At 32.9% G+C, this 12080-nt stretch overlaps 1 protein-coding gene across 2 annotated transcripts; it reads left to right on the top strand.

Moving 5' to 3' along the window:
• The first annotated feature begins 4267 nt into the window (after positions 1–4267).
• On the top strand, positions 4268–11857 carry Wdr59 (WD repeat domain 59). 2 transcript variants are annotated; one of them, XM_074174827.1, is made up of 6 exons: positions 4268–4559; positions 5245–5380; positions 5449–7181; positions 7455–7575; positions 9143–9169; positions 11212–11857. In XM_074174827.1, exons 1-6 carry the CDS (start codon positions 4429–4431, stop codon positions 11731–11733), a joined length of 2670 nt encoding a protein of 889 aa, XP_074030928.1. In that variant the 5' UTR covers positions 4268–4428; the 3' UTR covers positions 11734–11857. The 2 variants fall into 2 exon arrangements, with proteins under 2 accessions (XP_074030928.1, XP_074030929.1); XM_074174828.1 differs by lacking the exon at positions 9143–9169 and having other exon boundaries at positions 4270–4559.
• Positions 11858–12080: the final 223 nt, after the last annotated feature.

The following is a 12080-nucleotide window of genomic DNA, read 5'->3' as shown; positions in this document are numbered from 1 at the left end:
CAATGCTTATTGTCTTTTGGTTGTTTTACCTGAAAAATAAACGAAGTTAAATTGATAAAGAATCTGCTGAAGTGTAATAAAGGGCAAATTGCTTACAAATTAAATAATTAATGGATACATGAAATTTCTATACTTAGTTTTCTTTAGATGGTTGAAGTTTGAGAAAATCATTTTCCGTTTTCAAAACCCTAAAGACTTTTGAACAACGCATAGCTATATTTCGTTTGACACATGTCAAAAGAATGAAATGTCCAGATGTCATATTCGATAATAGGTACACATACAATACATAGGTATAGAGGATGTTTTCTGCGGACTCAGTTTAGGTTCGTATTTCCATTTTCAATCTCTCGCCTTAACAATGACCAGCGGGTATGATCTGTTTCCACATAGCTATCTGAAATAGGTACACTAATTTCAAAAAATACACTTTATGATTTGATCTTCATTAACTTCATTTGAAAAAATATACATCACATGTTTCGCTATCACAGTAGTTTTTTCGAAATGAATTCGTTTTGAAAATAAAGTTTGTGAAGTTCAAATCGTAAGGTGTAGTTTTTGAAATAAAAAAATTAAATACGGAAGTTACTTGCTGAAAAAATATACTTATGGCGATTATTTGGGTTTTCAATTTTTTTTCATGAATGTCTTTTCATTGCGTGATCACCTCTGGATTTTGGACTATCCTCGATCTTGTTTTCTGCTCTTTATATACTCACGACTTACATCTAGGCGTCATAAGGTTTCAACTATATAACTTTTTCCACCAGAACAAAGTACCTATTTTACACTCTTTCGGTTTTTCAATTGTATTTTCAGGTCTAGTTTGTAACAAAAGATATATCAATGTCTTGGTAGTTCTAAAAGTTATGTAATGGAATAGGCCGATACTTGAAGAAAATCCATACGTATTCAAGAAACACTTTATTGTGAGATTTTCATTAAACAGTTTCACAAAAACGCAACACGTATATATTTAGCTATACGATAGCTTCTTATATATATATATATATATATATATATATATATATATATATATATATATATATATATATATATACAGGGTCCTGCAACAGTGGCGCGGTGTTCCATATCTCTATATAGGAAGCAGATAGGAATCCAATTTTCTATAATATTACCTTATTGCTCGAGCTCGACAAAATAAAAATATTGGCGGTCACACAGGGTGTTCGATTTTTTCTGGGCGGATCCCAACTGTGTCTTTTTAAATGGCAACCTATATTTTTTATCGCTTTTTCGGTTTCTTCATAGAAAATAAAATAAACTTTATGTATATCTGCACTTCGAAAATATTGACGGTTTTCGAGATATCTAGCATGACAGGTTTTTTTTCCAATATTCGTCACTCAGAATATTTGAAATTATAAAGTGGTGCCAAGTCCAGTTGAAATTTTTTTTTGGTCGAATATTCTACATTGGTAACTCTCTCAAACGATATATCTGAAATCGACCTGTGATATATAGGGTATGAAAAACCGCTTGCCAAATATTGTAAATGAAAATTTGCAAAATCTTCCTTAGATTAAATGGAACACCCTGTATATTATTGATCCATAAGAAGCGCCAACGAAACCTCTACAAATTTCATTAAGTATTCCCTATATGGCTAAGTTCAATAGTTTTTCTTAAATGAGCATTTCTTTCGAAAAATGGTCATTTTTTCAAAGCGAAATCCATTTGACGACTGATAAAAATATACGAAAGATATCTTGTTTCAATTTTGTACATTAGAAGGTGTCCAAACAAATACTTTTTAACGAAATAAATGTATGTACCTATCACTTTTTGCTAAATGGAAAATTATTTTTTCATTGGATGCAGAATTTCACTCATAAATCGTGCAATATCAAACCAAACAAGTTAAAAGAAAGAAACATTATAAATAACTATTTTTTTCATGTTATTATATTCATTCAGAGCTTGAGTTCTAGATATTCAAATTTGTCAACTGGCAAATTACAAAACTACAAAAGGGAGAGTTTAATTAAGGTTGATAATGAAACTTTTATAAAATATGTTCAACATGTCTTCCATTTTCTTGAATGCAGAGCTGAAGTCTATGTTTGAAAGACTGTTCTACCCTGCGCAAGACAGCTGGTGTAATGCTGCGAAAAGCATTCGTTATTCTAAGTCGCATATTTTCGGGAGAAGTTGGTGGCTCAACGTAAACCATATTTTTTATGTATCCCCATAAGAAAAAATCTAGTTTCGTCAAATCTGGTGATCTAGCGGGCCACCGTACAGGCCCATTCCGTCCTATCCATTTATTGGGAAATACTTCATTTAGATGATCTCTCACTTCTGCCGAATAGTGAGCAGGTGCACCATCATGTTGTAACCACATTCTATTGCGGAGGTCAAGAGGAATATCATCTAACAAACCTGGTAAATCATTTCGTAAGAAATTGAGATACATTGCACCATTCATATGTCCCTCAAAAAAGTATGGACCAATTACATATTCTCCAATGATGCCTCCCCAGACATTTATCGACCACCTATGTTGATAATCCACCTGTCTCAATAAGTGAGGATTTTCTGTCGCATAATAATGGTAATTATGTCGATTTACAAATCCATTTTTATGGAATGTCGATTCATCCGACCATAAAATATTATTGAAAAAATATTCGTTTCGACGAATTTTGTTCATGGCCCAATTGCAAAATCTCACTCTTTTCTCGAAATCAGCATACAGTAGTTCTTGATGTAACTGAACGTGGTATGGATGCAAGCGATGTTTCTTCAATACTCGTTGCACTGATATCTCACTTATATCCACTATTTCCCCAATTTGTCGTTGACTCCTACTAGGATCTTCTTCAACAGCAAGAAGAACTTGCAATTCATTATCTTCATTAGTAGCTGGCTTGATGCGCTCATGTTTGGAATAATTAATAGATCCAGTTTCAACGAATCGTCCCAAGACCTTTCGGAAAGATCTTTCATCTGGATGCCTTCTATCTGGATACCGTTGAGAATAAATTCTACTTGCCAATAAACAATTCCTGTCTGATTCACCTAATATGAAAATCATATCAATCAAATCACTTTTTGATAACAACATTCTGATGAAATTATACCGACAGTTCAACTTCACGATTGACTAAAAATTTCAATATTCATTTGCAGCCAAATATTTTGTTCTGTCATTTGCCAGACTACTTGATTTCCAATAAATATTTCATTCGCTGAAAGGTTGTTTTAGACCGAAAGAATATGGCACAAATTCCGAGATTTTTGAAATTATTGTAACTATTCAAGAACGTCCATTTTGTGGTGTAATTCGCAACTTGTTTATCTAGCAACAGGTAATTTCAGGAATGGGCGATATTTTAAGGAAAGGGTATTTTTTGTATATTCTTATCAGTGGTCAAATGGATTTCGCTTTGAAAAAATGACCATTTTTCGAAAGAAATGCTCATTTAAGAAAAACTATTGAACTTAGCCATAGGGAATACTTAATGAAATTTGTAGAGGTTTCGTTGGCGCTTCTTATGGATCAATAATATACAGGGTGTTCCATTTAATATAAGGAAGATTTTGCAAATTTTCATTTACAATATTTGGCAAGCGGTTTTTCATACCCTGTATATCACAGGTCGATTTCAGATATATCGTTTGAGAGAGTTACCAATGTAGAATATTCGACCAAAAAAAAATTTCAACTGGACTTGGCACCACTTTATAATTTCAAATATTCTGAGTGACGAATATTGGAAAAAAAAACCTGTCATGCTAGATATCTCGAAAACCATCAATATTTTCGAAGTGCAGATATACATAAAGTTTATTTTATTTTCTATGAAGAAACCGAAAAAGCGATAAAAATATAGGTTGCCATTTAAAAAGACACAGTTGGGATCCGCCCAGAAAAAATAGAACACCCTGTGTGACCGCCAATATTTTTATTTTGTCGAGCTCGAGCAATAAGGTAATATTATAGAAAATTAGATTCCTATCTGCTTCCTATATAGAGATATGGAACACCGCGCCACTGTTGCAGGACCCTGTATATATATATATATATATATATATATATATATATATATATTATATATATATATATATATATATATATATATATATATATATATATATATATATATATATATATATATATATATATATATACGACATGTAAAGATCATGATTAATGTAACCATCTAGCACAGAACAATTAACTATGCAAAGAAAACTGTTCTGATTTTCTCACTCTGTGGTGCATGCATTTGTAGTGTGTGCATATGCATTTTTCATGTTTGGTTTTAGTTTTAGGTTATGACAATATTGTCAATGTGTTTGTGTTGTTTTGATGTTGGAGTAATATGTAATCATTACATTTAAATAGTATATAATTGTTATATTCCGACAGCGTTAGAAATTGATAGGTACTCTGTCAACATGGAATTCAACAACACATTACGGAATTCTCCGAAATGGAGTAGCGAATATTATGTTGCCCTAGAAAGCAAAGATTTACAAGCAAATGCCATGGCAGTTGACTATTCCGGGAATTTCGTTCTACTTGCAGGGTGAGCAGATCACATGTAAAGGTGTATATTTGGAATGGGGAAATTGTAATCCAAAATTTCATATCATAATGCCTCTAAAAATTTAAAGAATAATTAGAAGAGGCAGCATGAAAACAATATATTATAATAAGACTCCTATTTAAGAGCTAAAAGCAAGTTGTATAGAAACCCTGATATAATTTTTTGGGCACTGTCATGTACACATTTAGAGAAATAAATTTTCAATCAATTTCAAATAACATGGTCAAATCATCAACATGGATATTATCAGATTGGCATGTTCCAATTTTCTGCATAGTTTGAAGCACAAATTCTTATAATCCCTTCCATTATATTCAGCGACAGATGACTTCCTCAGGACTATATATACATCGGAACACTACTGCAGGTTAAAATTGTGTTGCACATATGAAAAAGCATAATAAATGTTATTATTTCCACATCATTGGGCTATGTTTTCAATAGATTCTTTGTTTGTTATTTCTTTCCATAATTGTCCAGTGACGATTTCCAAAAGTGTTTATCAACAATACTGTTGATGTATATCCACTCATTCATTCAATAAACCCTTGGGGATTCCTGCCACTGGCTTTAGTATTATCTAGAAAAGCAGTAGGCAAACTTGCCCATTGCAATAATGGTAATTGTGAATGTCTTTTCATTCAAACCCAATATTCCATTTTAGAAGACGTTGTCTGGCTATTAGGAACCTCGAAGATGTGGACCAGTTAATTCAGAAATTCCCACGACAAAGTAAATATGATGTTGGAGCAGCTGAATGGAACCCTAATTCTCATCATAGTGAAACGTGTTCGATATCGGTAAGATTTTTATTTTATCCACAGTTCACAAGTGTGAAGGTTTTTTTTCATTACCATTATTATTTCAGAGCAATCAGAGACTGGAAGTGTTGATAGTAAGGGCGGATGAACTAAAACAAACACATTGCTTGCGATATCACACCAGAGTAATAACAGACCTGAATTGGCACAAATTTGAACCGAATTTGTTAGCTTCATGTTCAGTAGACACGTTCATACACATATGGGATTTACGTGATTCCAGACGTCCGACCTTATCCCTTTCTGCCATAGAGGAAGCCTCCCAAGTACGATGGAATCCGTTATCTCCGTATTATTTGGCTTCCGCACATGAAGGTGACATAAAAATTTGGGACAAGAGAAAAGCATCTGCGCCCGTTCAGTACATTGCTGCACATGTGTCGAAGATACACGGTTTGGACTGGAACCCCTTCCGGGAAACCCATATTTGTTCCTCAAGTCAAGATAATTCAGTAAAGTTTTTTGATACTTCCAACCCGAGGAAGTCGGGATATTCGATAACCACTAATGCACCAGTTTGGAGAGCTAGACACACACCTTTTGGTAGTGGTCTGCTAACAGCAGTTGTGCCTCAATTGAGAAGGGGGGAAAACAGTTTATTGCTGTGGAACACCGCCAATAGAGCTACGTCAATGCATACTTTCGTTGGACACAGAGATGTTGTTTTGGACTTCGATTGGAGAAAGCAAAAACCTGGAGATGAAGATTTTCAGCTGGTGACATGGTCGAAAGATCAAACTCTTCTTGTTTGGAGGGTCGAACCTTTCATACAGAAACTTTGTGGGTATGATCCTATTGAAGCTAAAGAGGGTGATGATGTTATGGAAAATACAGAAAATCCAAATTTATTTAAAAAAACTACTCCGAAAATACATCCATTGCAACAGGAATTTTCGTTGCTCAACGTGCACATACCGAATTTAGTGATTAAAAAAATGGATGCTGTTGCCAGGAGTGTACTCGTTAAGGCAACCATAAACACAGTTACTGTAAACTTGAAGGTTAGTTTTCCTAGTGCGTATCCCCATGGAGTTCCTCCTGGATTCGAAGTGTTGAAGGAAGAGTCAAAAGTACATGATTCTATTGTTGTTCAACTGTTGCAGATGTTGAAACACTTAGCGCAGCAACGGGTGTCTAAGAATCGAACTTGTCTAGAACCGTGCCTACGTCAAATGGTTACAACTTTAGAACAGTTGTCTACTGACGCTGAAAGCAACAGAATTTATGATAGGACTTATATAGAACCCTCTAGTATTTTTGGTGGATATAACGACGCTTACATACCATTCCCTAGAACATCAGGTGCCAAATTTTGTTCAGTCGGAACCTTAGTATGTTTCGGGAGACCAGTACACACCCGAAAGCTAACAAAAAATCCTGACATAACCCCTAGAGCTCTCTCTACAACTCCGCGCGCTCTGTCTGCCTTAGAAAACATTTTCGCTAAGCGCAATGATGATTATTTGACGGTTTCTGCTTACTACTATCAGAGGCAGAGGTCGCGAGCAAAGCAAAATCACACTAAATTCTCCAAAGCTGTAGTTCACATTTATGATGCTCTGGGGTTATTTTTTGTCAACAGGCAATTAGCTGAAGAGTATATTTTGGATGGGGATGTTGGAACCATTTGTAAACACAATGCTGCAGCCGCTGCATTAGTTGGTCGATATGATTTAGTTCAGGCTTGGACTTTGGCTGAGTCCGTTGCAGATCCTCAACAGGCAGATGAAGAAATGTCTTGGTCAAATCATCCATTTGGAAACCAGTTGATGCAGTCACTGTAAGTTCAGACATTTTTTTATAGGTTACTTCTACCAGAGAGCTGCACTTGTAGAAATAAAAGTATATACAGTGTGTTCTATTTCTCATGGACACACCAAATTAAAAAGTATTGATATGTAGTAAAAGAAACGATATATATCTTTGTGGTTTTATTCAATAATTTATGAAGTCGCCCAGGAGCACCTATTAATTCTTGTTGTTTTATATTAATTTCTATTATAAATATTTTATTGATTTGAAGAAAATTAATGATATGTTCACTTCATTCAAGGATATCTCATTATGCTTCTCAACATGACATACAGATGGCAGCTATGTTGTGCTGCATATTTGGTAAAGATCAAGAAGTTTCTACTAGGAAATCATCGATGAAATCACTTTTATCGCCAGGAGTAAGTACTATTTTTATTCGATATTAACTTCAGTACTAAAAAACACATCATTAAAAACATGTTTATGAATCCAGTTCATGTGGTTGTGTATCTTATGGTGTGGAAATTTATAATCTCGGAATCAATTATATCGAAGAAATCTTGGACGAATGTTTGTCTTCCCAATAGTTTTTCGAAAGTTTTCGACTTTTCCACCCAAAAAGTTTCAGAACATTACAGATCTGAAAAGAATTTAAACACATCGATTTGAAACCATAAAGAAAGACGAAAGTTTATATTAATATATTTGATACATTCTTCAACAATTTTCAGAAGACGAAACTTGTGCGATTCCTCAAATAGAAGTGACACTAATTTTCTTTAAAGTTTTTTGAGGGAGTAAAGATGCTAAACAGCTGAAACTATGAACATATGTTCGAGACGAGTATACCAACATAAAAAATCGCCAATCGAATGTAGATATCCCGCGAAATTTGAATATTCACCTTATTTTTCAAACAAACCACGTATATGTATAACTTCGAAGGGAGCTATTTTGAAATTGGTTTGATTGATAACAAAAACAAACAAATGTGATGATATAAATTGATACAACATCTAGTTCTTTAATGCAATTATTTTTCTGTGTTGAAAAAATGTTTAATGTCATTTGGTAGTTCATTTATAAGCAGTTATTCCTTTGTAAAATATGTTATTTTTAAAAAATGCAGATTTGAGATTAGTTGTCAACAGATTATCGATTCTCTATAACAAACTGCTGAAAGGTACTTATTTTCAATTTTTAAATAGAATTGATGTCGGTTCACATGGATTTTTAGTTGGTTCTAAGAAAGGTAGATGAAAAAAGTGTTTTAAGGCTTTATTTTTCAAGCAGCTCCTGATAATATTCCTTTGGAAAAATGAAATCTAATCAAAAATTCAATGAAATAGGTTAGAAAAAATGTGTACCAAATTTGCGATTTAACTTTCTACACCAAAAGTGCTTATTTGATTAACTCTAAAATTCAATCAGTGTAATAGTAGTAGTAGTTGTAAGTGGTAGTAATGACAGATCTGTCACTGGATAAGAGTAGACTCAATTTCATTTGTGTAATGATAATGATGTTTGATTGTTACAATGGTATATTATTAATGTCAGAATTTATGACGACTTGCTTACAATGAATATAGTCATCAGAGTTTTTTTTAACTATTTGTATTGATTCACTATAATTGTTTCGAAATTAATTCTAATTAAGATTAGTATCAGTTGGGAATCAGATGGAAGAATATTGAAATATTGCCTACATATCAAATTTATGGTAGTATTTTGTGCCACAAAAACAAAACTATTATTACTGTACCTATTTTCCTCCCAAAGGTATTCCTTCATTCGAAAAATTAATTATGACTTCACATATAAATGCAAACCTTTTGAAATATTTATGAATGATTATTATAAAGTTATTCATTCTATCAAGTGTTATAGTTGAAATATTATTTGATTATTCAATCACATTTTTAGATAATCAAAAATTTTAGTACTATTTCTACCACATTTCATAATCAATCTACTTGTTTTTTATAGCACCTCCCTGGGAAAAGAAGGTTAAAGGTAACTTATTTCTAATTCATTTACTTGCTTGCTTCTGCTTTGATCTTTTGGGTACTTGAAATATAGTTTAATGCATATTTTCTATAGAATTTTTTTGTAGGGGGGTCGAATTTTCTTACTGTTTTTTTGGTTGTTTAAACTACCAGTCAGAAAAAAACCCAAGCTAAATCAATAGGAAATGTAGCAACTTCACAAGGGAATTTTTTTGGCTTTTGAAAATTGAAAAGGATTATTTTCCAAAATGTCAACCATCTAAAGAAAGTTATGTAGAGAAATTTAATGTTTCCCTTAATTTATTCATTTATTGTACAGAATCACCTCTTTTGTAATAGTACAGGTGTCAAATATTATAAATATTCATATACAATTTAAAAATTAAAGAAAATACTAAAAATGTAAAAGTGGAACTCGAGAAGTAAACTCAAGCATGTGAAAATGAGTAAAACCACTGAGATAAAGATAAAGATAACAAAGATAACAAATGTGCTAGATGTTTCGAACAATTTCCTCACAGCAAATGACTTACTACTTAATATTGACAAAACTCAAATAATTCATTTCGCAAATAGATCCTCGCCAGAGTTGAATACCTTTGAATATAATAATCAAAATATAAACATATGCAATCAGGTAAAAATTTTGGGACTCTTGATAGATAGGAGACTGGACTGGAAAAATCACATAGACTACTTATCAAAAAATATTGCAAAATATTGGTATGCATTGAGAATACTGTCGGAACATGTCTCAATTGAAGCTGCCCTCTCTGCATACCATGCTTATATTCAATCTAGAATAAAATATGGAATAATATTCTGGGGAAACTCTGTTGGTATCTCTAGGATACTCATACTACAAAAAAAATGTATTAGGTATATCTATAAGATGAAAAAAAAAACGATAGCTGCAGAGAAGCTTTTATTAGGAGCAAAATTTTAACTTTGATAAATCTCTATATATATATGAAGCAGTAGTATTTGTAACAGAAAACAAATCAGAACTTTTCATTAACTGTGAAAAGGATCACTTATACAACACCAGAACAAAGAATGATCTTAGAAATGAGAAATGCAACTATACATACAATCAGAGAAATGTCAAATATAGCGTTATAAACATTTACAATAAATTTCCACTCACTCTAAGAAATCTTCCAATTTCAACAATGAAATGTCGTTTGAAGAGCTATCTCGTAGAAAAACATTATTATAGCTTGCAGGAATTCTTAAATGATAGTATGCTAACTATATGAATGTTATTTACATATGCCTGATTTTTGTATATATTGTTTTTTTTTGTGTCTTAAAACTACTCGTGAGATAATATTGATTATGAATGTAAAACTTTGATTTGTTATTTAGTTGTTATTTACTACTGACATGTTCCACACTCCTTGGAGTTTATAACTATATGTACATTATATGTAACTGGAGCAAATAAAGATCTATGACTATGATTCAAAATACATATGTGATCTCTAGATGTAAGTTTTTCTCAGTGAACATTCTAAGTGAACGATCAATAGGAGAGTGCATTCCAAAGTTTGTAAGATAGAGAGTAAGTGAATCCTCTCGAGAAGTTTCTGTTATGTAATAAGGTCATTAATTAATTTGTATGGAAATATAAGGCCAGTATTTTCTCTTCTTCTGCTCAACAAGTCTATGTTAAGACCATTCAAAAGAATTGCATAATCATGATTATCTATGTGCATATTCATAATATAAGCACAGATCTCAGGAATTTATGTTGGACTCTTTTCAATGTGACACGGTGATTTGTTTAAAATGATGACCAAATAATTGAGCCAGGACAATGTACTGATCAAATTTTGATTAGTAGTAGTAGTAGAGAAACAGATGAAAAAATAGTTAATCCATACACATTATGCAATGAAGGCAACCTTCTATAACCCACTCTGTCTTCAGATTTGATTTTAGTCATTTAATTTTTTCAATTAGCGCATAGCTGATAAGTACAATGTCCTAAAGTTCATACGCATATCAAAATTAAATTTGAAGTTTACATGAGAAACTTTTTTTTAGTCTGGAGGATCTCTTTACCACACAATACCTACTGCAGAAATTATAGCCGATGGTTGGGTAATTCCAATGTTGCGAACGACACGATCAACTTCTTTAGACAACCTTCGAGTGGAAGAATTCGTCGACAAATCTGTCCAAAAGTGTCGCTCTAACTCACTCTACGAATACTATAAGACTGCCTATGCGGAAACCTTACACAGGTGGGGTCTGATTTACAACAGAACAGAAGTGCTCAAATATTTATGCAACACCTCAGAACCCCACAAAGGAGTTGAATTCGTCAGCGACTGCGAAGACTGTATGAAACCATCCAAGTTCAGTAACTGTACCTCGTGCAAAAAGTTGACTTTGAAGTGCACTGTGTGTCACGTGTCGGTACGTGGTGCGGCAAACGCTTGCGTGTCTTGCGGGCATGGGGGCCACACGAATTGTTTGAAGTGGTGGTTTTCCTTCAGAGATGTTTGTCTAACGGGCTGCGGATGTCACTGTTTGATAGAGACTGCGGGAATGTTTAATCCCTAGCATACAGTTAGAAAGCGTAAAGTCGTTTCGAATGTGATAAATTCAAATACTATGTGATAACGGTATCTAAGTTATTATTTAGTCTTAGGTCCACCAAAGGAACAACATAGCTTTATCCATTTTATTTTACAAGTCTCAGTTTATAAACTCGAATTTTCAATAGAAAATACTGATTTAATTTTAATAAGAGCAATTATTTTATCTTATAATAGATATTTGAGTGGACTGTTGCCGTTAGGTGGCGCCAGCGTCAATGCAAAACTAAAGGAAAACAAAGAACTGGGTTGAAATATTTGGTATTGTGTAAATAAAAATATTTGATATAGTTTAGCCAAACTATTCAATTT

The sequence above is a fragment of the Leptinotarsa decemlineata genome, unplaced genomic scaffold (assembly GCF_025532065.1).
Source record: "Leptinotarsa decemlineata unplaced genomic scaffold, Ldec_3_MD MMD2_tig00000882_RagTag_RagTag, whole genome shotgun sequence".
NCBI classification, from domain to species: Eukaryota; Metazoa; Arthropoda; class Insecta; order Coleoptera; family Chrysomelidae; genus Leptinotarsa; species Leptinotarsa decemlineata.
Note: the sequence above shows the minus strand (reverse complement) of the source record. Positions and strands in the feature narration are given on the sequence as shown.

Coding starts and splice junctions, on each gene's coding strand:
- Wdr59 (XM_074174827.1), top strand. CDS start 4,429: ATGGAATTCAACAACACATTACGGAATTCTCCGAAATGGAGTAGCGAA. Junction 7,576..9,142: donor AATCACTTTTATCGCCAGGA/GTAAGTACTATT, acceptor TGTTTTTTATAG/CACCTCCCTGGGAAAAGAAG. Junction 9,170..11,211: donor CTGGGAAAAGAAGGTTAAAG/GTAACTTATTTC, acceptor ACTTTTTTTTAG/TCTGGAGGATCTCTTTACCA.